General features: G+C 38.2%; 3 protein-coding genes across 3 annotated transcripts; 2 read left to right on the top strand and 1 right to left on the bottom strand.

Annotated features, from left to right (window-relative positions):
- Positions 1-2,152: 2,152 nt before the first annotated feature.
- On the top strand, positions 2,153-6,794 carry LOC146463694 (putative skeletal organic matrix protein 5). The gene is made up of 5 exons (XM_085084360.1): positions 2,153-2,230; positions 3,306-3,354; positions 4,527-4,572; positions 5,270-5,399; positions 6,167-6,794. The coding sequence occupies exons 1-5, from the start codon at positions 2,153-2,155 to the stop codon at positions 6,692-6,694; spliced, it is 831 nt and encodes a 276-aa protein (XP_084940486.1). The 3' UTR covers positions 6,695-6,794.
- Positions 6,795-17,298: 10,504 nt separating this feature from the next.
- LOC146463693 (uncharacterized) lies at positions 17,299-18,369 on the bottom strand. The gene has a single exon (XM_085084359.1). The coding sequence runs from the start codon at positions 18,367-18,369 to the stop codon at positions 17,578-17,580; it is 792 nt and encodes a 263-aa protein (XP_084940485.1). The 3' UTR covers positions 17,299-17,577.
- A 3,812-nt stretch (positions 18,370-22,181) lies between these two features.
- Positions 22,182-25,288, top strand: LOC146463692 (putative skeletal organic matrix protein 5). The gene is made up of 4 exons (XM_085084358.1): positions 22,182-22,287; positions 22,877-22,922; positions 23,733-23,862; positions 24,367-25,288. The coding sequence occupies exons 1-4, from the start codon at positions 22,266-22,268 to the stop codon at positions 24,886-24,888; spliced, it is 720 nt and encodes a 239-aa protein (XP_084940484.1). The 5' UTR covers positions 22,182-22,265; the 3' UTR covers positions 24,889-25,288.
- Positions 25,289-25,597: the final 309 nt, after the last annotated feature.

The raw sequence follows: 25,597 nt of genomic DNA, 5'->3' as shown, positions 1-25,597 counted from the left end.
TTTTAAAACAAGACTTGGACAGACTGTCAAACATTGGAATGATCCAGAAGGTTGATACAAAGTAAGACGGTGTATTGATCCCAAACCACTGAATGAGGCCCTACACAGGAATCACTACCCCTTGCCTACAATAGATGACGTGCTCCCGCTGCTATCTAAAAGACCGTGTGTTCACAGTACTTGATGCGAAAAACGGGTTCTGGCACATACAACTAGATATGAGCCAAGCAGTTATACGACCACCTTTGGAACACCATGGGGTAGATACCGGTGGCTTCAAATGCCATTTGGACTCTCTCCTACTCCAGAGGAGTTCCAGAGGAGAATTGATATCGCTTTTGAAGGTCTATCCGGCCAGAAGGCCATTGCTGATGACATAATGGTGTTTGGATCGGGAGACACAGACGAAGAAGCTTTCAGAGATCATGATCGTCACCCCTGAAGGGGGTTTTCAATTAGTGCCAGCAGAAGAGCGTCAAACTGAATGCTAAAAAGATGCAGTTCTGACAAAAGCAAGTGACCGACGCGGGACGTGACCCACAGTTGTCGCTACTGGAATTAAGGAACACAACGACGGAAGGAATGGACAGCTCCCCTGCACTGCTGAAAATCTAATGCCCGATTGACACCAAGTCTTAAACACGTTTAAAAGTTGTTTAGATAGCACAGTTTAAAATATTCTTTCCTTCATGAAAAACTGATTTCGGATTTTTGTCACCTACAGACTAACCACAAGGGAAAGCATAAGATAAAATCCTATGTTAAAGCCATTTTTTTAAAACCTGGGGTCAATTCAATAAAGAAATTACATTTGTAGTTTTTACACGTGTAATTTACACGTGTAAAGTCCGACTTGTAAATACAAGGATTCAATAAAAGAATTTTCCACACTGGAATTTACACGTGTATCCCTTAGCAGAGTACACGTGTAAATTACAATTGTAGCCTTACAATTGTAAACTCTGTTTGAATACATGTGTGTTTTTTTGAATGCAAAATTAAATATCTCTTCTGTCCTTTAATATATACGCGGTTCTCCTTCCTTCGTTCTCAGTTATATATTCTTGAGACCATTGTTGAGCATGTTATCCAAGCAACAAAAGTTACTCTTAGCCCAGCTTGTGAGGGACCACAAAATGATAGTTTTAGCGCCATTTTCGTCGACAGTGACGAAGAAGGCAAAACAAGACGTGTCAGTGAGGTGCAAGTTTCTACCGCGGAAACTGGCAATGGCAGGGGGCGGTTCACCAAAAATGCTACCCAAGCAGGCAGTCTTAAAAGCAAAAGGCCAAGAAAAATCAGACGTGAGGCTCTGCCATCAGTTAGAAAGGATAAGGGGATATCATCAACTGCACATAACAAGGCAGCAGATCTAGAAGACGACATACTGCACCTTAGAAAAAGAAAACTCCAACTGGAAAAGATCGAGCTGAGATTGGACATAAAAAAGCTCAGAAAAGATCTTGACAATTAAATAATTTTATTAAACAGCGGCATTTAACAAGACGATATCAGTAATTGTTTGGACAGTTGCTGAACTTATTACATTTATATCATAATACTTTGAATATTGAGTGGAAAAACTGTCAATTGCAACCTGTGAAAGGTTTTTGCACTTATCCTTAAAATAAGACCATGGTTACCAATTAAACTAGCATAATTGTGACATACAGTTTCTTTTTCTTTTCCAAGTAAGGTAGATGTGCACTTTTTGCAAAATACATGTAATGAATATCGTCATTGAGTAACAGATGACACATTAATTTGTCCCTTCCAAAACGTATGGCGTATTTCGTCGTGGACTGTTCTCTTTTCATGATATTGAAACAGTTTAGGTTTTGAAGTGTCATTGGTATTATTTTCCGCACTCATAGGAAGTGCTGGAGCAACTGCTGTTGCCTGTCCTCTTGTTCCTCTATTGTCGATATCTAGCTCATCGTCGTCAATGTCGAGATCTGCATCGTCAAGAGGATCATCACCGTTATCACTAAACAGAATGCAGAGATTGTGCAGTATAACAGCACACTTGATAAGCTCGGCAGCTCTTTTCATGTTTCTCACTCTCATTCTCCTTTGTAGAGCATAGAACCTTTTCTTAAGAATGCCATAGAACGCGATGAATGATATTCCATACTGTTGATATGGAGATACCATGACAAGAGTGCATTACGTGATAGAAGGAATTTGTACCAAAGATGTGGCAATGCTAAAGATTGCTGTCTTGCCGTTAGTGCTCGGTTACATCTCGTTTTGTTCCAAACGGGGGCCTATTAATTGCAAAAGATGGCCGAAGGCGTCGACAGGGAGACGAAACTTCTCTCGAAATTCCCTTGGCTTTTTGGACCTCAAACAGCCGTCTTTCCTCAAACTTCCTAGGTCGACGGATTATCTGACGTCTCAGGAGCTCGTCAAGTTCCTTTTCTCTCGAAGACGACATCTTTTTACATTACAATTTGTTTTTCTGAAGTCTTTCTCAGTGTGTTTACAAGTGACAAGCGACTTGTATTTTGCACTTGTGATTTACAAGTTGGACTCTTGTAAAAATACAAGCCGGACTCTTGTAAAAGTTTTATTAAATTGGATTCTTACCATATTTTACACGTGTAGCGCTACACCTGTAATTACAAGTCGGACTCCTGTAATCTGGACTTGTAACGATTTTTATTAAACTCGTCTCCGGCTGCGCTTGTAAATACAATGGTCCGACTTGTAGATTACAAGTGTAAAAGTTTTATTGAATTGACCCCTGGTTTAATTAAACACGATTTGTTGGTGTGAATGGGGCTTAAGTAATTCTATGAGGATTACCCAACATCTGCGTTTATCACATTTTGGAGACGGGATCTTTACACGGGAAAGGAACGTTTTAATTCTGGAGGTAGACAGATACAAGTTGGCGCTTGTAAATACGGCAATATAAACAGTTAACAAATTTATTTGCAAAGCCGGTTGTTGGAAACAAATAAAACGTGATAATTAGCTTGAGCAACAAATAACAATTGAGAATTCAGGGAAATGTCTTAAAGTTCTCAGAGGTTTGCCATGTGACATAACACTTTTCCTATCATTTTTTATTTGCCAAGACGAGTTTGCCAAATTCAATTTCTAGTGTGCTCCCTGAAGGTGCCTTAACAGTAGGTATTGCTGTAAAAGCAGAGGCACAGAACATCAGAAAAGATGAAATTATATTAGCTTACAAATGGGAACACATGAGACAACATTTTAAGTATTTTACTCTAATTTTCTTGTTGCTGCCCCTGTCAAATCCCTGTCTCCTCTCTTTTTTCCATTCGTCTGATTTGCAGGAAAAGGATAGGAAAAGAAAAGCTGGTGAAGGGTCAAATGGTAAAGAAAGTGAGTGCCTGACAACAGTATTGTCTGCAGAAACCTTTCCTGTTGTAATTGTATGACCTAGTATTGCGGAACATTGGTTGGGAGCAAAACGTTTATAATTCCTAGTATACCGTATTGATTTTACCTTTTTCTAATATATTTACCCATATTTTCCGATTGAATAGATATCTCAGCGACTTTATCTCTTTTGCATGGACACAGCGAAGAGATACTAGGTGAGACTGCATATCCGTGTAAGCTCTTGAAAAGATTCTTACTTTTGACGACTATAAATAGTCACACCGGAGTATAATAATTTCAAATCAACTTTTAAAGTTTGTTGAAAAACATGAAATAATATTTGTGTCATGTTTGCAAAACACGTATACAGAAATGATTAAGAAAACAGTCTTTACAATAACGTGATACTGAGATTTGCAAACAAAGATATTTTTCTAAACTCTTACCTACTTCCATTTTGTTTAATTGACTGAGAAAGAGTTCGTGTTTCTCGACAAGTTTAACGTGCTGTAATAAACATAAACGCTGAAAAAGTAAATTAAAATTCAGTTTTAAATTTTTTACTGTGACAAAGCTATAGTTGCAGACTAATGTTTATATTGGTAATTGAACTGAGTGGAGTGCAATTTGGTCTGAAATCATACGCGTGATTTAAAAATCAAACGAGCGCGCAGCGCGAGTTTGATTTGAAATCACAAGTATGATTTCAGACCAAAATTGCACGACACGAAGTTCAATTACCACTTAATTACATCCATTTTGAAATCACAGAGTATCATCGTCAATATTAATATTCTATTTGTGTTACTTCATTTCCATTTTGATGGGCTAAAGAAAGGATGCGATTTAGAGCAAAAAATGGTGCAATTTGGGAATAAATTGCACCATTTTGGACCAATCAGATTCCAAGGATCACCAGTGATTTCAAAATGGATGTAATTAAGAAAGTAATATATTTTTAGTTCTTTTCTTTCCAATTTGGTATCGAAGGTATATATTTATTTACGTTTTCTAATCCCACAATAGATTTCAAGGAAACACCACTTACTGAGGAAAGGATTTTGTTGAAATGATTTGTGGCAAAAATTCAATTGGCTCGGTCAATCAGTTTCCGGCTCTAGATGTCAAAGCTAGGCTTGCATTTTTTTCCTCAATATCTGATTTCTTTACAGGTTTCGATTCTTTTGCATCCTGCAGAGATATCTACCTGAAAAACAAGTAAGTTAGATGACTTTTGTAAGAGGATGATACAGTGTTTATTTGGACTTGTCCACTCTGCCAACAACGCCTCTTTTGACTTCCCAAAAAAGAAGAGAAAGAGATGTCCCCGTTATTCAAATGTTTGACCTCGTCACTCCTGTTTTCAGTGTCAAACTGGTTTTTATAGCGCATGCATCAATTTTTTTACCTTGACACTCCCTCCTTCTTGGCAATCCGCCACTTCCATCCCTATAGCGCTTGATCAATTCTGTTGACCTTGACACTCCCTACCCCTTGACTTCTTGACAACCCGCCACCCAACTCGACGTGACGAGCCTTGTTGGCTATCTATCATCTTATATCCAACGAGCCCTCGTGGAATAATTGTTAATTGAACATAAACATGACATGTTTCATTAACTATGGAGTTGATAAAGGACGTTACGGCAGGCTCAACAGTTTTTAAAAATGCAAATTTTAAGAGAAAGTGGAAAGATCGAGTTAACTATATCAGTCATCGTCAAAGGAATTAAAATACTTAATCATTACTTTATCGCTAAAGAGAAATCAAAGTGAAAAATTAATTGAATTTAATAATAATAATAATAATAATAATAATAATAATAAAAATAATGATAATGATATAATGATATACCATAATTTAATATTTAAGAGGTAAATCTGTTACTAACTTTCATTTCAATCTTCGATTCAGAACTCAAGAGAATAAAGCTTACATGCTGCAAACTGACATTGGAAGAATCCCTGTTTACTGTCACATGACCGTAATTGATGGATGCGGAGATGGAGGATGGACGCTGGTCATGAAAATTGATGGTAACAAGGTAAAATCAACAACAGTTTGTGGTTTTCACCAATCCACCCTTGGTCTGTAATTGATATTATTTCTTTCTCAGTGCACGACCGGACGAAATCTGTAAATCATGCTGTCTAATTGGTTCCGGGAGCGGGCGGAATTTTTCGATCTTGCCTTGTTACAAGACCTAAGCGTTGTTTTCTTACAGAAAAAATACAACTGTTATTCACAGCCCTAGCTAGGCCGCCCCGAATTGGGAAATAACTGTGCCCTCTTCCGGACTGCCGGAGGCCGCACTCAAGACCTCGGGCACAGTTTTTGTTTTCAGTGCGGACCTTCCGGCATGTAAATAACATATATTAAGTAACTGAAACAACTGCACGGCTGATCTGACTGCTTTTTCTAAGTCAAAGGAACAACAACAACAACAACAACAACAACAACAAAAAACATCACGTATGATAAGAAGCATGCTACAGCTTCACGGTAAGAATAATAACCTGGGGCCATGGGGCAGACAACATGTCGTTCCCACTACCCACGGTTTTCTTGGTCAGTGGTTTAATGAATAAACCGCCAGGGTTCTGGGAACTCATCAGTATGGCATAGCCCCAGGCCACAGATATGGTCACCACTACTTCAATAACCCCAACTCGACACTGTCAAAAGAACTCCTCAGCAAACTTAAACTGACGTTCAATTTAGCGCGATTGACGCAACATATAACGGGATTCAGCAAATTAATAACGTTTTTTGAAACATTTCTAAGCAGTGACTTCGTGTTTTCTTTTGTAGTCAACGTTTCACTACGATTCCCAATTCTGGAGCAACAAAACCGAGTTCAATCGTCCTGGAGGTGAGACTGGGTTTGACAACCAGGAAACCAAGTTACCGACTTACTGGAACATGAACTTCTCCAAGATCTGTCTTGGCATGAGAATTGGCAATCAACCTGCCAAGTTCCTGGTCATCAACAAGAATGGGGCTTCACTGTACTCTCTGATCGCTGACGGTCACTATCGAACAACCTCTCTAAGTAGGAAGACGTGGAAGACATTAATTGGACCTCGGCCTCAAGCATCTTTGCAGATCAACTGTAACAAAGAAGGGTTTAACGCAGTGGGTGACAGGTACCAGAATTCCAAAGCAAGAATCGGTATTATTGGCAACAATGAAATAGACTGCGGTAGCTGCGACTCCAGAATTGGTTTTGGTGCTGGGGGATACCCTGATGATAACAACACGTGTGGTAATGAGGCTTCATACGGAGGCGATCAAGGAGGGAAACACATTAAAACCATGGGATACATATTAGTGAAATAAAACGGAAAACGATGGAGGTTCCTCCTAAAAAAAACCTGAGGAGAGAAAAATAAGCCATAAATGTTGCAACTGTTGTAGTTAGGTTTAGAATGAACTGGATAAGGACTTTTGTTTGTTGTAGTATATTCATGACATAAAAATAAAACACAGAGATAATAATATAAACTGTTTATGTTTACAGTAAGTTCATGGAGTCAGTCAACAAAGAAGGCCGAGCCCCAGAATAAGAGAGCCAAGCACCTCCCACCCCTCACCCAGGAAATATCCTTTAGAATCATCCACGATGATCACCTTCAGCTCCGCCATTGGCCTTCGTTCGGGTTCGAACGGGATTCTTACTTATAACCCTGCAGTTTGCTCTACCCACTGAGCTATCAAGCCAACCGGAACTGGCCATGGTCGTTCCGCATCCGTATATAGTGAATATATGAATGGCTGTGTCAAAAGGTCAAAAGTTTGAATCCCATAGCATTTTTTTTCTTTTCTGTTTTTTTTTTTTTTTTGCAATTGACTTGCGTATCTTACCGCGTGATGTTGGATGAAGGCGAGAGTGAGTAGCGAAGCCCCGAAGGGAATTGGGAAAAGGCAAATTGCGGCTTACGTCCGTCGTTGTCACGGTGCACGCCACTCATGGTGGTTATCCCGCCAAAACTTTATATTCGCGCGCGGCCAAGATCGCCAGCTACGCAAGCCAATAGTTTCCTGAGTTGAATAAATTAAATGCGAGAACTTTGGTTTTACTTATGTAAATTTTCTTCATTTTCTTGATAATGATGACAGGATGTCATCGAAACGTCGAAATCTCTCCGCGTTAGTTTTTCTGCTAAATTTAATAACAAAAGTCAATCTTATACGAGAAAATTCGGGTTGAAAAATCAGTCATTTTGAAGCAACCCACTAGCCCTAATGATAGAACTAGACGACATCTATTTGTTATCAGCTTGTTCTTCAACCTTTCAGGTTTTATCTTTTTATTCCCATCAAGATCGATCAAGCTTGTAACACTGAGACTGACCAGAAAAAAAGGGACCCGTTAAGTTATAGAAATCGCTTGCTAAATTGAAAACATAATTTATCCTAGTATCTTTATCACAAATCAAATGAAACTGTAAGAGTGAAGTAAGGAGGAAATGGGCTTTCAACTAAAATCAAAATTTTGGGGGGAAACTTAATCGTGCTCTGTGGAAGAGCGCTCAAAATCTGACAAAATCGCAAAATCAAACCGAGATTGCGTGACGCACCGTGACAGATATTGCAAGCGTATTCCGAGAAACATTCAGACCTAACCGGATGAAAATACATTAATGGCCCTGTTATTGTGGCTCATTTTTATTATTCATTATTTTGTTTGATAAACAAAATGTTTAACAGCATATTTGTTTCATTCAAGCTTTCCCTCGCTCCCTCGCCAATTTTCAGGTAGCCAGTAGTGCACATACTTGCCTCTTTACTTGGATGATTACGAGTTTCTTCACGAGTTGAAAAAAACCGAATGCTGATGATCACAAATTATAGAAAGCTGGCAAAACAGAGACTTCAAAATTTAAGGTCTCTAGTTTTTGCTTAATATTAGACTTGGAAATAATTATTTTTCTGACTCTTGAAATGAACTATTTGAACGTGTTGCTATACCGATTGCCAATTATAAACGAGTTCCACGCAAAAGTCATGGAATTTTCCCACGGAACTTCCTTACTCAGAGTGACGCGCTTTGTAAAGCTACAATAGCTAGTTTTCTTGTATTGTGCAGCACTGCAATGGCGTTTTCGCAGTTTTCGTGCTCTTTCCTTTTATTTATCCAGCACTGAACTGATCAGTGACGATTTAAGCCAAATTGATTCAATATCCAAGGATATTGACACTGAAAATTAATCAAGGAACCAAATTGAAAACTCTTTAAAAGCCTATTTTCATTTTACTATTATGCGATTCAGGTTCCTGATCGGTTTAATAATAAAACAAAATATGTAGGGCACAAATTCTAGACAGCAATCTTTGAAATAATCGTCTCCCTCGAATAATCGCCTTCGCTCGAATAATTGCCCTCTTTTAATTTGGTGTGGAAAAAAATCGTCCCGGCTATTGTTCGAGGAAATGCAGCATTTATACACAATTAGCTGAAATTTTGTTACCAATAAACAATGTCACAAGGAGACAATAAAAGCATTCATTTTCATGATCAGATCTCATGCTTAATGAAACGAGTGAGTTAGTAGTTCAGTTCTCATAACCGAATAGAATAAAGAGAAATTATCTCACACGCAACAACGAAATATATAAACTTCGAAAGGAAACTACAGTTAAAGCATTGAGGGGTCTGAGACAAGAACACCTCCCGATGTCTCGCGTTGTCATAACATTTTTTTTTCTAGGGAGTCATGAATTTGTTTACACAAGGTACGAACGAAGTTTCATTTTATAGGGGAAAACCATTACATTCTCAAAAGAGAATGTTGTTTTATGAACAGCATTAAATATCCGTAAAACATATTTGTAACCTCTGTCACGATCTGTCACGCAATATCTTATTTGCCTGTATTTTAGCGGTTTTTAGCGCTCTCAGGTCATAGACAACGATTTAATTTTCCCAGAACAAAAGTTACAGCAATTAAGAGCCCATTTCTTCGTAATTTTACTGTTGAAATTTCTTTTCTTTCGTGATTAAGGTAGTATGGCAAACAATCTTTTAAATTTAGCTCGTAATTTCCATAGAGAAACAGTGTGATTTCGTTCACTGAGTCCCTCTCGATGTCATGGTTTTTTCAAACTTCATAGTTTAAATAAAATCAAATCGGGAAGAGATGTAGAGTAAACTGATAATAAGTGGATGTCTTCTTGCTCTAAAGTTAAGGCGAGCGGCTTGCTTAAAAACCGTTAATTTTCAAGTCGAAATTTCTGGTGACTAGCACCGAAATTTATTATGGTCATTTTCCGCCAAAAAAAAAGTTATTTGACAAATTAATTACACTGTGATAAATAACTCAGTGTGGTCTACTGATAGCCAAAGTTTGAGCTATTTTGAGTTTTTACACTTTTGCTGCTATTTTTTGATTTTGTTTGATTCCTGTGGGCTTTCGCTCTTAATACCTAAAACGTCTCGTGTCGCGATTAAATTTGTTTTTTCGTATTTTTCTTAAAGAATACCATCACTTATCTTAAAAAAGGTTAACCGATAGAAATCCCTTGACATTTCCAAAAACACACAGACTTTCGCAATTTTAGCCTTTTTTCTGATAAGTTTGAAAATCAATATGCACGTTAACAGTTTGTTTTGTAAACTGAACCACCTGTCCTGTTAAACCCCTTCCTTGTTTTAGGCGATCGACTTCGGATTCGAGACCGTTTACACTTTCAAATCCCTGTCTCCTCTCACTTTTTCATACGTCTAATTTACAAGAAAAGAAAAGCTACCGACAGCCTGCAGAACAGGCGTTATTCCTTTTTTTTTTTTTTTTTGCATTTTTCAGGGGAGCGAAGGGACGCACGACACCCGTTCAAGCTTAAAATCTTTTCAGGCTCACTGTTTTCTTAACAAGGGTCTTTACTCTATTTAATCTGTCACCCGCAGTTCAAATATATGCATATATTCATATTCAAAGTTAACAGCATTAAGTCACTTCCACGCACATTCATAGAGAGGAAAGAAATTTGAGAGGTAAGTAGAATCCTTGAGTTCTTTTTTCTTTATTGCTTATTTCTCACGTTGCATACCAGTGATACACTTCCCAGATTAGCGACTAAAAAGAAGTAATCTTCGCGCGACAATATCTTCTACTGTAGCTAAGTTTCAAAATAAAATGTCGTTGAAGTAGGCTTTTCCTACCAAGTCCACTTGCGTCAATGTAGTCTGAATAATTCTCGGAGTAGGCCGGGAACAAAAATTCAGTTATGTCTTTATCAGAGTTTACTGCGAACTGTATATAGAATAAAGTTTACGAATGTCTGTTGACAAAAACGTGTTGAAGTTTATGTGCAAATAGGGAGATTCGCCGTCATGCTTCGTGCCTAACTAAACAAAGAAGTTAAACGTTGCGGGAACAACGTGTTGGCTCAGCCGGCTTACCCTGAAAATGGCAAGCACAAACAGCAGAAACAACTTAATCAAATGGCCTTGATATTTCCGCCATTTTCCACACTTGCGAGTTGCCGTTTGCTTACAAAGAAAATTTGAGCAAATACACAACAGAACCACAAACAGAAGGTAAAGTAGGACGCCAGCTTATCTCTCAACAGTTGGCAGATGTTCTAAAGAAGCTCTCACACGCAGCAACTTGTATTTGCTAAATAAACGAGTTTCCCACATCATGGGAGTTGAAAGGGAAGGCTAACCCGAAATATATCCAGAAATGCAGGTAATAACGAAGTGACAAATTTGACGAAATTTCGCCATCAGTTTCGATTAAATCACAACATGGGGAATTAGGCAAAAATGGCAAATTTGATGCTATAAAAATTAAAAATAACATAAATAAATGGGGATTTCAGTGGATTCCACAGGGTGACCCTTCCTTTCCAGGTCGAATTGGTATTTGGAATTGTTTGTTTTTACGGAGGGAGTAAAACAGGAGTATCCGGAGAAAAACCCTCGGAGCAGGGACGAGAACCAACAACAAACTCAACCTACATATGACGCCGAGTCCGGGAATCGAACCCGAGCCACATTGGTGGGAGACGAGTGCTCTCACCACTGCGCTATCTCTGTTCCCCTATATTTTGCCAAAGGCCTAGAGTTGAACGAATGAGCTCAAGAGAAGGGTACCAGTGAAGTGGCGAATTCGACGAATACGGCGAATTGGCGAACAGGGCAAATTTGACAACATTTTGCCAAAGGTTAAGATTCAAGCGAATGAGCTCAAGAGATGAGAACAAGGGAAGAGGGGAATTCAACGAAGTTGGCGAAAATAGCGAATTTGACGATATTTCGCCAAAGGCCGAGATTCTAGCGTCATAGACTCTGCGGATGAAATGGTTATTTTTTTTTTTCGCTTTTAATAACTTTTCTATATTTTCTTTTTAAAGTTACAATTGGCGTACTTTAAAAGTACTAGAATGTTACTGTGGACTCACGTTTAGAAAATGAGGTATACATGCATTCTTTGTTTATTCGGGGGAAGTTTTCTCAACGTGATATTTCCCAATTTGAATAATTTGAACAAGTTAAATGTTTGACTAATTCGCCCAAACTTTATTCAGGCAAGCAGTTTGATTTATAGTATGACGAAATGTTGCCAAGTCTGTCAACATGGCTTGCTTCTATGCAAACTTAGTTTGCATTGGTAATTAACTCTCTTGGGATTATTTGAATATGCTATATAATAGATTGCATTGTGTCACACTTTGTCACTCAACTTGAGGCCGCGAGCTCAAATCATGTTTAGCGAGGGGTGTTCAAGGTTCTACCCAACTGACCTCATGGCTGATGCCGAACAAGTACCTCAAGCTGTCACGGTTGAAGTTGTTCAACAAGTTGTGAACCCTCCTCAAGCGGTTGCCCCGGCGGTTGCTCCAGCAGTTTTCCAGCTGTCGCCCCAGCAGTTGTCCCAGCGGTGGAGGCGCAACAACTTTTCGCTGGTCAAGAGCAGGATGAGTTACGTTAAGTTCTCACCTTCGTTTAGTCTTTTCGGAGCTTTAGCTCGTTTCGTGGCGCAGACTAGTTAAATTCCTCCTGTTTGTTCTTAGTTTGCATTTAGTGGCGAGATACCCTAAGTTGTGCTTGTTCATTTTTGCATGAATAGTAAGGTATCTAGAATTTGTTTGACTGTCTGGCGGAATAGTTTCTAGTCGGCTAGTCTTACCTGTGGGGTAAAATTTGGTTATTTGCCGTATTGCCTGGGGCGGCGTTGGAAATTACTTAAATTGCCTTAAGTGGTGGCAGTATTACCTGTGGGGTAAAATTTGCCTGTGTGGTGTTGCCTGAGGTAGCGTTGGAAATTGCGTGAATTGCCTGTGTGGTTTTTTGCCTGAAGTGGCGGCAGTATTTTCCGGTGTGATTTTTTATTTGCCTGTGGCGGCGTCGGGAATTGTGAGATTTTTGCCTGTGTGGTTTTGCCTGAAGTGGCTGAAGTATTTTTACGTGTTCACTAGCCTTGCCTGTGTGGTGTCGTTTGCACATGGCAGCGTGGCAATTGTTTTTTAAATAAGCAAAGGCTGATATTGACTATGATTGCGAATATTTTTGCATGTGGTTTTGTCGTATTGGCGAGATTTTTCCACGTGTTAAACTTACCTGTGATGTGTATTGCTGCCTGGCGCGTTATTGAAAAAAATAATTTTTTTATACCTTTTATTGAGAATTGTTCTGGCAAGTCTTTGCGTCTAGACTCCTTTTTCTTGTGTTATACTGTAATTTACCGAAACGCGGTGTCTTGGATTGTTTTGAATTTGTTCGTTGAAATGCCGAAAGCAGTGAGAGGTGTTTATGTATTTGCTTGTAAGGTTCTTGTTCGGTGATATTTGTTTAGTTCTAATTGCCTCTTGTACTTAGCTCCCAGTGGGGTTTGCCTCAGGTGGCTGTAACTCCGTAACTATTCATGCTTTGCCGTTGCCTAATGGGGCCGGTTTTTGTCTTATTGATTTTTTTTTTTTTTTTTTTTTTTTTTTTTTTTTTTTTTAATGAAGAAGAACTTTATTTCACTACATAAATACTTATTACACTTTTCAAATAGTTAAAGAAAAGAAAAAAAAAATAATAATACAACAACTACAATGCTACTATTATTACAAAGTTGTGATAATATATTACCGTATTACAATTCTTAGCCTGCGAGCAAGCTCTCTAGCTTGGGGGTGGGGGGCTTGCTCGCAGGCTATACTATTCTATATAACAGAAGTTTATTTTAAACGCAGATACTAAACACACGTACACACAAAATCAAAACTGCATAAGCCGTTGCATTAGCGCGGCAGCTATTACTTAAGAAATTAGCTGAAGCTAATGTAGGTAAAAGAAGGAGCATATTGTTTTTCGACAGCAAAAATTAACTTTGAAATTTTTCAACGCGGTATTTAAATTTAATTTTTTTTATAAAGTCGGAGAGAAGCAATGCTTCTTCGTTAAGTTTCCTGGTGTATATATGTCGCTTGATGAATAAGAGTGTGTAATTAAATTTCTTTAATAATGGCATGGAGTTATTAAAGATTCCAAATAAGAGTTCTTCTTTGTTTGGAGTAAAGTTTGTGTTATTGTTATCATTAAACCAAGACAAACAAGTTCTAGTGAAGCGCTGAGTGAAGTGGCATTCAAGGAAAGTATGGTCAATAGAGTCTTGATCCCCGCAGTAAATACATTCATTATCTGTTTTAATTCCGAATTTGTGAAGTTCTTTCTTCGTAACGATAATTCTGTGTATAAACTTGAAGTGAAATTCTTTCAGTTTATTTTCCTTGCTGATATCCCGAACGGAACTGAAAATGTCACTCCATTTTTCTTCATCTAAATTGAGAGTAGTGTCCCAACGTTGGGGACCAGAATGCTTGTCGTTATACGTTTTATTAATTATGAGCCAATAGAAATCTTTCGCCTTCGCTTCCATAAGGTTGATTCGTACCTCATTTCCAAGATGAAAAGAAGTTACATCGTTGATATGAGCCAAGGCGGAATATTGCATTGATATTGATTTTGAGACCAGGTGTTTTGGTATAGCGTGAACGACCTGATAGAATTGGAGAAAGTTAGTGTTAGTTAAGCCATATTTCCTTCGAAAGTCATTGAAAGATAAGAAACTACCATCGCTTCTCAGTAGGTCTTTGATTTCTCGTACTCCTTTCAAGAACCACTCTTTAATAAAAAAGGGTTCACCACCAATTAGGATATCCTTGTTGTTGAACAAAATTGTATCATGAAAGTCCCTGGTAGAATAAAGAGTTCTTAGCTCCCTAAAAAACTCGAGCATTTCTCTGTAGAACCTTGGTAGATCGAGTAAATACTTGACATTGTAATTGCAGTTAAGAAGGAATCTCAGACCTCCTCTCTTTCTAAAACAATAGTCTGGTAACGTCTTCCAATTCTGATTTTGACAGTTTAAAAGCCTAGGAATCCAAGCTAAACGTAACGATTTTATCATTGTCTCAACATCAACCATACGTAGTCCACCTTTGACATATTCCTGGTAAAGTCCAGCTCTTCTAATTTTGTCACGCTTATTTTTCCACAAGAACCAGAAAAGGCGTCTTTTAACATTATCTATGACATCGTTTGGAACGTCTATATTGGATATAGAGTAAACAAGAGACGAGATCCCTAGTGCTTTAATTATTAGAACCCTTCCAAACAGTGATAAGTCTCTGGATCTCCAAATATCAAGATTCGTTTGGAGTTTTTGGATTTTAATTTTAAAATTTAGTTCATCATTACCTTTAGAATCATACGATAAATATATTCCAAGGAATCTGGTCGGGCAATGAACCCACTTAAGACTTAATGGTTTATTACGATTATTAGCCCACTTGCCTAACCACATAGCCTTTGTTTTTTCAATGTTTAAACGTAAGCCAGATATTTTCCCAAATTCTCCTAAAATAATCAATGCCTCCTCAACCGAACCCACGTCTGCACAGAAAAGATTAGTGTCGTCTGCAAACTGGCTCAATTTAACTTCGTGATTACAAAGGTTGATGCCTTTCACATTGTCAGACTGTCTAATTTTGTTGGACATTAGTTCTGCCGTCAGAATAAAGAGAAAAGGAGATAAAGGGCAGCCTTGCCTCACACCCACGGAGGGTTTAATCCAGTTAGTAGCGAAACCATTGTTTAGGATTGCGCTTTCAATGTCTTTGTAGAAGACCTCTACCCACTTCCTTAAGTTTGTCCCAAAGTTATAAATCCTGAGAGCATGTTGTATCAGTGACCATTCTAAAGTATCAAAGGCTTTGCGAAAGTCTAATGAAAGGAGAATCCCTGTAGTTTGATCCCTTTTTGTTTGTTCCATTAAATCACTAATAAGTCTTATATTTTCTCCGATGTATCGACCTTTTACAAACCCTGTTTGGTCCGAGTGTATCAACTTAGGTAATAAAGGTTCAATTCTCTTAGCTATAGCCTTTGCTGCTACTTTATAATCCACATTTAAGAGGGTGATTGGTCTCCAATTTTTAAGATTTGCCAAGGATTCCTCCTCTTTTGGAATTAAAATTATCACACCTCTACGCTGGGAAATGGATAATTGACCTTTCTCATGAGCAGTGTTCAAAGAATCCACCAGATCGTTTCCTAAGATATCAAAAAAGCATCTGTAAAATTCGACTGTAAATCCATCTTCACCAGGCGATTTTCCGTTGCTAAAGGACTTTAATGTATCTTTACATTCTTCAAATGTTAGGATTCCTTCCAGTTCATCTCGTTCATCATTCAGTAATTGGGGTGTCGTTAAATTTTGAGTGAAGTGATCGAACTCAGACTGCGCTCCCGATATCTTTGATGTGTAAAGGTCTCTGTAGAAATCTTCTATTGCCGACAAAATCTCTTTCTCGTTGTATATAAATTCTCCGTTTTCCAATTCAAGTTCGGAGATTGTCTTCTTGTTATAATTTGTTTTCTCCAGATTGAAGAAATAAGAAGTCGGACGTTCTCCTTTTTCTAACCACCGGCATTTGGACCGAAACATTGCCGCTTTACCTTTGTTTTCGTATATCGTTTGGAGTTCCTTTTTTAAGTCCTCATATATTTTTAATTCACTATCTATGTTTTGTAGGTCATTGCTTTGGCAAATTTTCACGTCTAAATCATCTAATAGTTTCGTTACTTCAGATTCTCGCTTATTTATTAATTTACACTTTCCTTTTGTGAACGCAATGGTGACCGATCTGATCTCCATTTTTAACAGTTCCCAGAATAACCGTTTGTCTTCCACGTTTTTAAGTTTCTCTCGTAACTTCGGGTATATCTTCCGTATGTTTTCAACATATTCCTTGTCGTCCAGCAGTGTGTTATTAAATTTCCAAAACCCCGGCCCCCTCGAGGTGTTTTTTGGCAGATCTAGTGACAAGTAAACTGTTTTGTGATCTGGAGCGATTGAAGCCTGGATATCTACTGTTTTAACGTACTTTTTCAGCTCTTTCGATATTAAAAAGAAATCAATCCTTGATTTTACATTCAAAGCTTTTGATGTATAAGAAAATTTGTTTGTGTTGGGATATCGTTCCCTTTGAATATCAATGAGATCAAACATATCCATTGTTATTAAAATTGCATTTCTAAAGTTCGTAGCTTTCCATGCCAATCCACCTTTTTTGTCTTTTTTTGTCAAGGTACAGTTCCAGTCTCCCCCTATAATTAGCGTTGTAAGTTCTGATTTGTCGATCAAACAATTATTAAGCTCTTGTATAAATTGCAATTGCTCGTTTGGATTGTTTGGGGCATAAATGTTACACAATGACAGCCTAAAACATGTGAAGCTCACTGTAATTAAGGCTATTCTACCATGGGTGTCAGAAAAAGAAAACTCTATTTGTGTGTTCACTGATGGGTTAATCAAAATGCACACTCCTTTGCTATGACGGCTCCCATGAGAAAAAACAATTTGCCCTCCCCATTCATTTTTCCAAACAGATTCATCGTTAACCTCTGAATAGGTTTCTTGTAAAAAAAATTGAAAGAGGCTCCCTGATCTTTTAAATAAGAGAATATGCTCCTTCTCTTTGTTGGGTCCCTAAGACCACGAACATTGAGCGACAAACATTTGCATTTTTTCATGCTCAATCGGATTCATAAATACCAAAGCTGCAGCAATGAATAAAAAAAAAAAAAATAAATAAATAAAATTTCGATTTACGACCACTGACCTTAGGAAAACAAACAAATAGAAAAAAAAAAAAAAAAAAGATAATCAATTCTAATTAGGAGTGTCCCTCTGCGTCCTTATAGCAAGATCTTCCCTCCATAAAATCTAAAGATTATCCAAGTCCTCTACACAGTAAATTCTTACCGGTGCTCCTGAGGGTGACGTTTTTACAAATACCTTTCCGTCCATAGTCCACACACTAAGTAATAGTCCCTCCTTTCTCATGTCATTAGCTCTCTTCACGATACCTCGACGATATGCTGTAAGATTTTCATTTAGAAAAAGACGATTCCCTCCGCCGATTGAGGAGGCGTAACTCGTTGTTGGAAAGAGATCAGATACTTTCAGATTCTTTAACTTGACACGCTCCTTGTATAAATTAGATTTCACCTTGTGGCTGACGAATTTAGCGATTATTGGAGAGTTACGAGCCTTTAGCTTGTGCGAAATCTCGATGTCCTCCGCTTTAATCGGCACATGTAGGGCTTCACCTAGCTTTAAAAATACCTCTTCGGTGCTGCTATAAGCGTTCGCAGGAACTCCATGAATTTCAAGCGAGTTTTTTCTTGTATATTGTTCTAGGTCATCCAGTTCTTCGCTTAATCGTTTCGACTCTTCGATTTCATCTTTCAGCTTTTTCTTCGTGGCATCAAGTTCTTTTTTAAGCGCTAGATTTGCATTCATGGAAGCTTCAAGTGTAGATTTCATCTTCTCCAGATCCCGTTTCTGCGATTGAAAAGCCGCCTTAAATTGGGCGATTTCTTCCTTCAGGTTTAGGTTCTCGTGCTGTATTCCAGTTACTTTAACTTGTATATCGGCCAATATGTCCTTTAACTCGGCCAGACTAGGCTCAGGAGGTGCGTTGTTTGGTGATTTCGTTTCATTGTTTGCCACCATGTTGACTCGCTTCGCCTCGTTCAAGACGCCTTCGTCTTCGAGTGATCCTCGAGCACCACGTTTATTTTTGCGACCGTTTCTAGTCATCAGCTTGGAAAAACTACGGATACATACCAGTAGAGGACGAAAAACAGTTCATAATATCAACGATGTTGTTTTGAAGGGAGGATTTTTGCTCCGCCTCAAAATGTGCGTCCGACCAGGTCGGATCCACGCATGCTCTCAGGATTGATGTCTTTCAGGATCTTAAGCGTCCGCAGATACCTGTATAGGGGTCATCTTTTCGTGAGACTTATCGTGGTCTTCACGGTTTTTATTTTATTTTTAGCTGTGTTATTGCGGGTTATATGTGGTCCTTCGGTCCTTATGTTTTATATTTATTTACGCTTTAATGTTAATGGTCTATATTGTAATTTTCTAACGCCAATAGATTAAATTGACAATATAATAATTGTAATAATAATAATAATAATAATAATAATAATAATAATAATAATAATGATGATGATGATGATGATGATGATGATGATGATGATGATGATAATAATAATAATAATAATGATCGTTTATTCAACCTCCTCGTGTTTAAGGCCCCTTCGATGATAAACAATAATAGGCCATTTTACAGTTGTATGCTTTGTGACCTGGCCTTGCGTTGGAAGCGAGGCTGGGGGTGACCTTGTTTTGATACAAACCTCACTGCTTTTTATATGTAAATGAAAACTAGTTAGCATAAGAACAGCATGATCTACATATGAAAAGCAGTCAGGTTTGTATCAAAACAAGGTAACCCCCAGCCTCGCTTCCAATGCAAGGCCAGGTCACTTAGTACACAACTGTAAAATGGCCTTTTTTGTGAAATTTAGCTTTAGATTGTGAGTAGGAGGTATTGTTCTACCAATAGGAGATGGGCTGATTCAGCTAGTGTTCGCGTAGTTTTTTCTTGCTTCAGTTCTTCTTTCAGTTACCTTAGTTCAATTTTGTGTGATGAATTGTCTCGATTCTCAAGTAAATCTATTAATAAGTATTGCATTGGTTGCCAATCCCCGGTATGTCATTCGCGTTTTATTTAATTTCATTTAGCTATTTTCCCTTGCACCTTGTAGCTCTTTTCGGTTGGGTATAGGTTCCTTTTACCCTTTTCTTGGTCGGGGTGAGTGACTCCTGTTGGTTTACCGTACCTCTCGGTGACCACCAGATGTTCTGTTTTAGACGTGTTGAAGTTGCTCCCTCCTGATCGGGAACCCCAGGATTTGCTTTCTTGTAGTCACTGGTTTGGTGCTCTTCCATTTTTTTGTGTTGCGTGATCCCTGTTTAAACTCTATTTTTTCTTCACCTCTCGTTAGATGGTGGGACATAAGAGAAAGATAATCCTGCTTGATGAAAATGGAAATGTTTTACGTTCAGATCCGTGGATGGAGTTTCGAAATTGTGCACTTGAAATTGAACAGCGACGGTCGTTCAAGTGGGTGAATATTTCCGGGGTTCCCGATCTGGAGGGGCTAGCAGCACTGTCCGATTGGAAATATGTAATTTGGTCGGGTGTATCTCCAGTTCTTCAGAATTTACGTTTAAGAGACCCCGATAATTTGTTGGTTGGCGGCCTGCATCAGAATGTTGGTGCGTGGGAAAATATTCTAAAAGGCCATCCCCTGGAAGAACGGATTGGAGACTGGATACGGAATAAAGTTAACATCTTGGACTTCTCTATTCTAGGATTTTGTATAAGAAATATTCTTCTTTTGGTTATGTTAAGTAAGGATTGGGAAAAAGTAGTGTTTGTATGCGGGCCGAGTTTGTAGTTAATGGCAAGGACTGGAATAAACATTTGTTGGCCCTGATACCGTTTGTGTGTTACTTGGGGTTAAAGTATGGAGGTAGGCTAGGGGAAGGCCAGAGCGATTCCCCATACCTTATCTACACCTTATAAATAATAATACCTAGGGAGGAAATATTACACTATGCAAACTTAGTTTGCATTAGTAATTAACTACCTTAGGATTATTTGAATATGCTATATAATAGATTGCATTGTGTCACACTCTGTCACTCAACTTGAGGCCGCCAGCTGAAATCATGTTTAGCTGCCCACCCTTCCCTCCCTTCGAGTCAGTTGGGTTGAACCTTGCCTTGCCACATTTACCTTCGTCTGGTCTGGGCTAGTCCCAGGCCATACCTTATCTGCACCTTATGAATAATAATACCTAGGGAGGAAATATTAAACTATGCATTATTAGCTAATTTGCATACGTTTCACATTTTGACGAAATTTGCGAAATTCATTGTAATACCAAAATTCGCCAAAATTGTCAAATTTGTCACCATAGCTGGCTTCTTGGTATTTAGCTAATTTTTTCATAAGTTTGGCAATTTGACAAAATTTTGCCAAATTCGTCCCTTTCGCCAAATACGTCAACAAGGCTGGCTTTTCAGTGTTGAACTATTTTGTATAAGCTTGACTATTTGACAAAATTTTATGGAAATCGTTACATGCACTACAATCGTCAAATCTGACAACATGGTTGGCTTCTATGTGTTAAGCTCATTTGGACAATTTTGTCACTTTGAAGAAATATTGCCAAATCGTCAAGTCTGTCAACACGGCTAACTTCTATGAGTTTAGTTAATTTGCTTAAGTTTGTTAATTTGATAAAATTTAACCAAATTTGTCGCAGTTGCCAAATCTGCCACAATCGTCAGCTCTGTAGCAAGATTTCCTCAAAATTGCAAAAATTGCCATTAGGTGCATTTCTGAACATAAGTGGGTAACGAAATAATGGAGAATTATCCCATCCCTGGAGATATACATTCCTGTATAAGCTATATAGGTATGTCTGGCCAAAAGGGCATGGCTTTTGAGTCCTTTTACTCTGAAATAGGGTAAAGATTTTAACCATTTTGTTCCGAGCGTCTTAAAATGGGTATGGGCTTCACAGAAACGGGTATGGATTCTAGAAAACAAGTCTGAAAAGGTTATGCATTTTATAGGCCAGGTCTGAAAGAGAGTACCGAAAAATGGCATGTTTTGGTCTGAAAAACAGTCAGGTTTTAAACAACCAAGGTACACACCCACACCAAACATTCTGAGCAGTAACAACCCCATCCCCTCACCACCCTGAATCCCATCCAATGGAGAGCGTCTCGTTATCTCAACAGAAACCCACTCCCCTGAACTAATTCTTTGAATCTTTACAGTTTAACATGACTCCTCACTTTACACCCAAGCTGGTGATTGGTATACTGCTGCTTTCAATGACAACCTCATCAAACAGCACCGAAGTTAAAACATCACTCGTGTACACCTACAACATCTTTGCCAAGGATATTGCCATAGTAAGGCATACTATTACCTCTGTGAACGTGCCCAGCCCAGTGGAGTGTTTCCGCCATTGCGCCAAAGTTTGTGGCTGCATAGCGTTTCAGTTGACTGAGACGAGTTGTGAACTGTTGGATACAGACGCGGATGACGCGAATGGGGATCTGATGACTAGAAAAGGCACTTTTCTGTATACAATGCAAGGGGCTGGTATTGAGGTGAGATCGTGAACAATTGTTTCATGAAATCAAGTCATAAACTGATATTTATATGTTAAGACCAGTCCCGAGGGAAATTTCTAAATTGCAGTGACCGACTAGTCCTCAAGACTTAGTGTTTATGAGTAGCCTGGAGTCCTTGTTGGGAAAATAACACACATAAAAAACGAGACTAATACCAGTTTACCCCAACGGACCCATCAAGCTTGTAACTTTTGAATTCATGGTTTCCAGGCTAAATTAAATCTGTCGGAAGGTTGAGGGAAACTCTGCTCGGCTCTGAAGGCGACATCTTAAAATTAGACTTATTGTTCTTACATTTCTGTCTCTTTTCACTTTTTCATTCGTCTGATTTGCAGGAAATGAAAAGGAAAAGGAAGCCAGGTGAGTATATATTTGTCATAATTACTTAAGTAATAAATTAACTATTTAGATTTCTGTAAGCCATTAGTTGATCGTATATTTGTAAAGCACAATAGCGCATTTGTTTGGATACAAAATTAACCCTACACGAGTTTAGTAAATAAACATCAGATCATCATCGTTATCGTCATTATTTTAATTGTTATTATTATTATTATTATTATTATTATTATTATTATTATTATTATTATTATTATTATTATTATTATTATTATTATTATTATTAGTTGTCAAAACGTACAGGAAGTGAGTGCCTGGTATAAGTATTATTTGCAGAAGGAGCTATCTTGTTTTATGGGTTGAGTATCTCATTGCAGAACTGCTGCGAGCGGAAGGTTTATATTCTTAGTAAAACTGAATAGAACAAAGACCTTCGCATTTACTTCATCTTTCATCCAAAGTTAAAACATGTTTCATATACTCATATTCACTTAGTAATACTTCTTTATGTGAGTTTGTTTAGATATATTTATATATATTGGCTCGGTCTCTGACTCAGAGATTCAAGCTAGGCTTGGATTTAATGATTGAATGTGTGATGTCTCCACAGGTGCCGATTCTTTTGCATCGTGCAGAGATATCTATCTGAAGAATGAGTAAGTGACAAGGCTTTTTATAGACCTCTGTTCGTAGACGTTTGAGGGAGGGTGGTCTTGAGTATATTTATCGTCAGTTGTGATTTTCCATATTTTGATGTGAAACGTGAAATGATTGTTGTCCTCGTAAAACGCGATGATCAGGGTAATTAGCGATTAGCCACGCCGTAATGTTCCATTAATATTGCTGGAGAAACGAGAAATGATGTTTGTAACTTGTCATGAAAGAGGTTGATCTCAAATCTGCGTGAACTGTTTACGTTTCCGTGACACGTGACCTCTCCCTTCCCCCCGCCCCCACCCCAAACCGACTTCCACACTAACACCATCACCTTTTTAAGGTATAAAGTATAAAAATTTTCTCGAAAAAGACAGCTCTGAGGCAGGCCAATTCTCTTGTCAAATGGTAAAAATTTCTGCCATAATCTGTTTAATACAATGGATGTAATATTTTCCATTAACGCAGATCGATAAACTCCTTTCTGACCTTTCTCATTCTTATTTCTGCTTCGTTCGTATATTTTTGTCGATTTGTTATCTTTCAAAACGGACACGAAAAAACAATAAGTAGAAAACAAAAATTACAAAGAGAAAACTCTGCTAGGAGACTAACCAAGAATGAATTTTCAACAATTTCTTTATAGGAGAGTAATCAAGCTTTTAAGAAATTAAAATAAGATAAATTTAAATAAAAGAAAACTAATGCAATGTTTAATAACTAATTCGTAGTTATCTTTGATCTCAACGAATCATCGATTCAGATTTAAGAGGGTAATCTGTAGCTAGCTTTCATTTCAATCTTTGATTCAGAACTCAACAGAATAAAGCTTACATGCTGCAAACTGACATTGGAAGAATCCCTGTTTACTGTCACATGACCGGAATTGATGGATGCGGAGATGGAGGATGGACGCTGGTCATGAAAATTGATGGTCACAAGGTATAATCAACAACAGGTTGTGGTTTTCACCAACCCATCCTCGTCCGCAACTGATATTATTTTTTTCTCAGTGCGCGAGCTGGTGAAATTCTGTATATCATCGTTACATAAATCATTGGTTCCGGGAGTTGAAAAAAGTTAAAATCGTACTCACACCTAGATCGGACCGTATTGGGAAATAACTGTGCTCTTTATTTTGAGGACCGCCCAAGGCCGCACTCAAGACCTCAAAGTCCCACTATAGACCTCCCTGCCGGTGAATAACATTATTTTTTGTAAGTCAAAGGAAGTAACAACAATAAAACCACTGCAGATTATAAGTAACACGTACCACTGCCCTTTACTCCTACAGTGACCAATGCTTTAATTAACCCCAACTCCACACTGTCAAAAGAACTCCTTAACAAACATAAACTGACCTTCAAGTAACGGGACTCAGCAAATTAATAAGGTACGTCTTTTTAAAAAAATTTTTAAGCGGTGACCTCGTGTTTTCTTTTGTAGTCAACGTTTCACTACGATTCGGAATTCTGGAGCAACAAAACCGAGTTCAATCGTCCTGGAGGGGAGACGGGGTTTGACAACCAGGAAACTAAGTTACCGACTTATTGGAACACGAACTTCTCCAAGATCTGTCTCGGCATGAGGATCGACAATCAACCGGCCAAGTTCTTGGTCATCAGCAAGAATGGCACTTCACTGCACTCTCTGATCGCTGATAGCCGCTATCGACCAACCTCTCTGGGTCGAGACAAGTGGAAGGCATTGATTGGCTCTGAAGCATCTTTGCAGCCCAACTGTAACAAAGAAGGGTTCAACGCAGTGGGTGACCAGAACTATTATTCGAAAGCAAGAATAGGTATTATTAGCAACAATCAAAACGACTGCGCTACCTGCGACTCCAGAATTGGTTTTGGTACCGGTGGAGACCATGATGACAGCAACACGTGTGGTAATGAGGCTACGTATAAACCAGATAACGGAGACAAGCACATCAAAACCATGGGATACATATCAGTGAAATAAAAGGAAAACGATGGAGGTTTCTCACCTAAAAAACCGAGGACAGAAAAAATAAACCATAAATGTAGCGACTGTTTTAGTTAAATTAAGACTGAACAGGATAAGGATTTTTGTTTGTTTTTTATGGTATAATCATTACAAAAAAAAAATAAAATGTAGAGATAGGAATGTACACTGTTTTTGTTTAATGTTTGCAGTACGTTTGTGTTCAGCGAGTATCACGAGAAAAAGCCAACTCCAAGGAAAGCTACCTCTCAGGAAATACCTATTACAATCGTGTTGACGATGCTCACTTTCAGCTTTGCTATCGGCCTTTATTCAGGCTCGAATTATCTGCTTGATTATGATCTTCGAAACATCAAAACATCTCAACCCATTTATTTGTTAAGTTTTACTGACTGATGTACATGATCAGCAATTTAGTTAACCCATCTAGAAAATAAAAGGTAAATACTAAATACAAAAATAATTCCATGCAAGCTTTGCTTATATCCTTCCCGTGACTTCTACTTGGTAACAAGCCGCCATGACAATACAAGGTGTTCAAAGGGGTTGTTTCGAGTCACTGGAAAGGAGGAGAAACCAAGCGCCCCATGATGGTTTGCGCTTAAAATTTTAATCTTCTCATCGCTTCAGTCGCTCAAGAAGTTCTGCCAGTGAGCTTTTTCAATCGCCGAATTGACAGAGATCAAACTACTTAAAGGTTAATTTT

Source organism: Pavona decussata, unplaced genomic scaffold, assembly GCF_977016875.1.
Source record: "Pavona decussata unplaced genomic scaffold, jaPavDecu1.1 SCAFFOLD_175, whole genome shotgun sequence".
Lineage (NCBI taxonomy): Eukaryota > Metazoa > Cnidaria > Anthozoa > Scleractinia > Agariciidae > Pavona > Pavona decussata.
The sequence above is the reverse complement of the archived record's forward strand: the minus strand, read 5'-3'. Positions and strand labels throughout refer to the sequence as shown.

Bases quoted from the DNA above. Each gene is read 5' to 3' on its own strand.
- LOC146463694 (XM_085084360.1), top strand. From the start codon at position 2,153: ATGACAAGAGTGCATTACGTGATAGAAGGAATTTGTACCAAAGATGTG. The intron at 3,355-4,526 runs GTGAGTGCCTGA...ATTTCTTTACAG, and splicing joins AGGGTCAAATGGTAAAGAAA to GTTTCGATTCTTTTGCATCC. The intron at 5,400-6,166 runs GTAAAATCAACA...TTTCTTTTGTAG, and splicing joins TGAAAATTGATGGTAACAAG to TCAACGTTTCACTACGATTC.
- LOC146463693 (XM_085084359.1), bottom strand. From the start codon at position 18,369: ATGGTGGCAAACAATGAAACGAAATCACCAAACAACGCACCTCCTGAG.
- LOC146463692 (XM_085084358.1), top strand. From the start codon at position 22,266: ATGAAAAGGAAAAGGAAGCCAG. The intron at 22,923-23,732 runs GTAAGTGACAAG...TCTTTGATTCAG, and splicing joins GATATCTATCTGAAGAATGA to AACTCAACAGAATAAAGCTT. The intron at 23,863-24,366 runs GTATAATCAACA...TTTCTTTTGTAG, and splicing joins TGAAAATTGATGGTCACAAG to TCAACGTTTCACTACGATTC.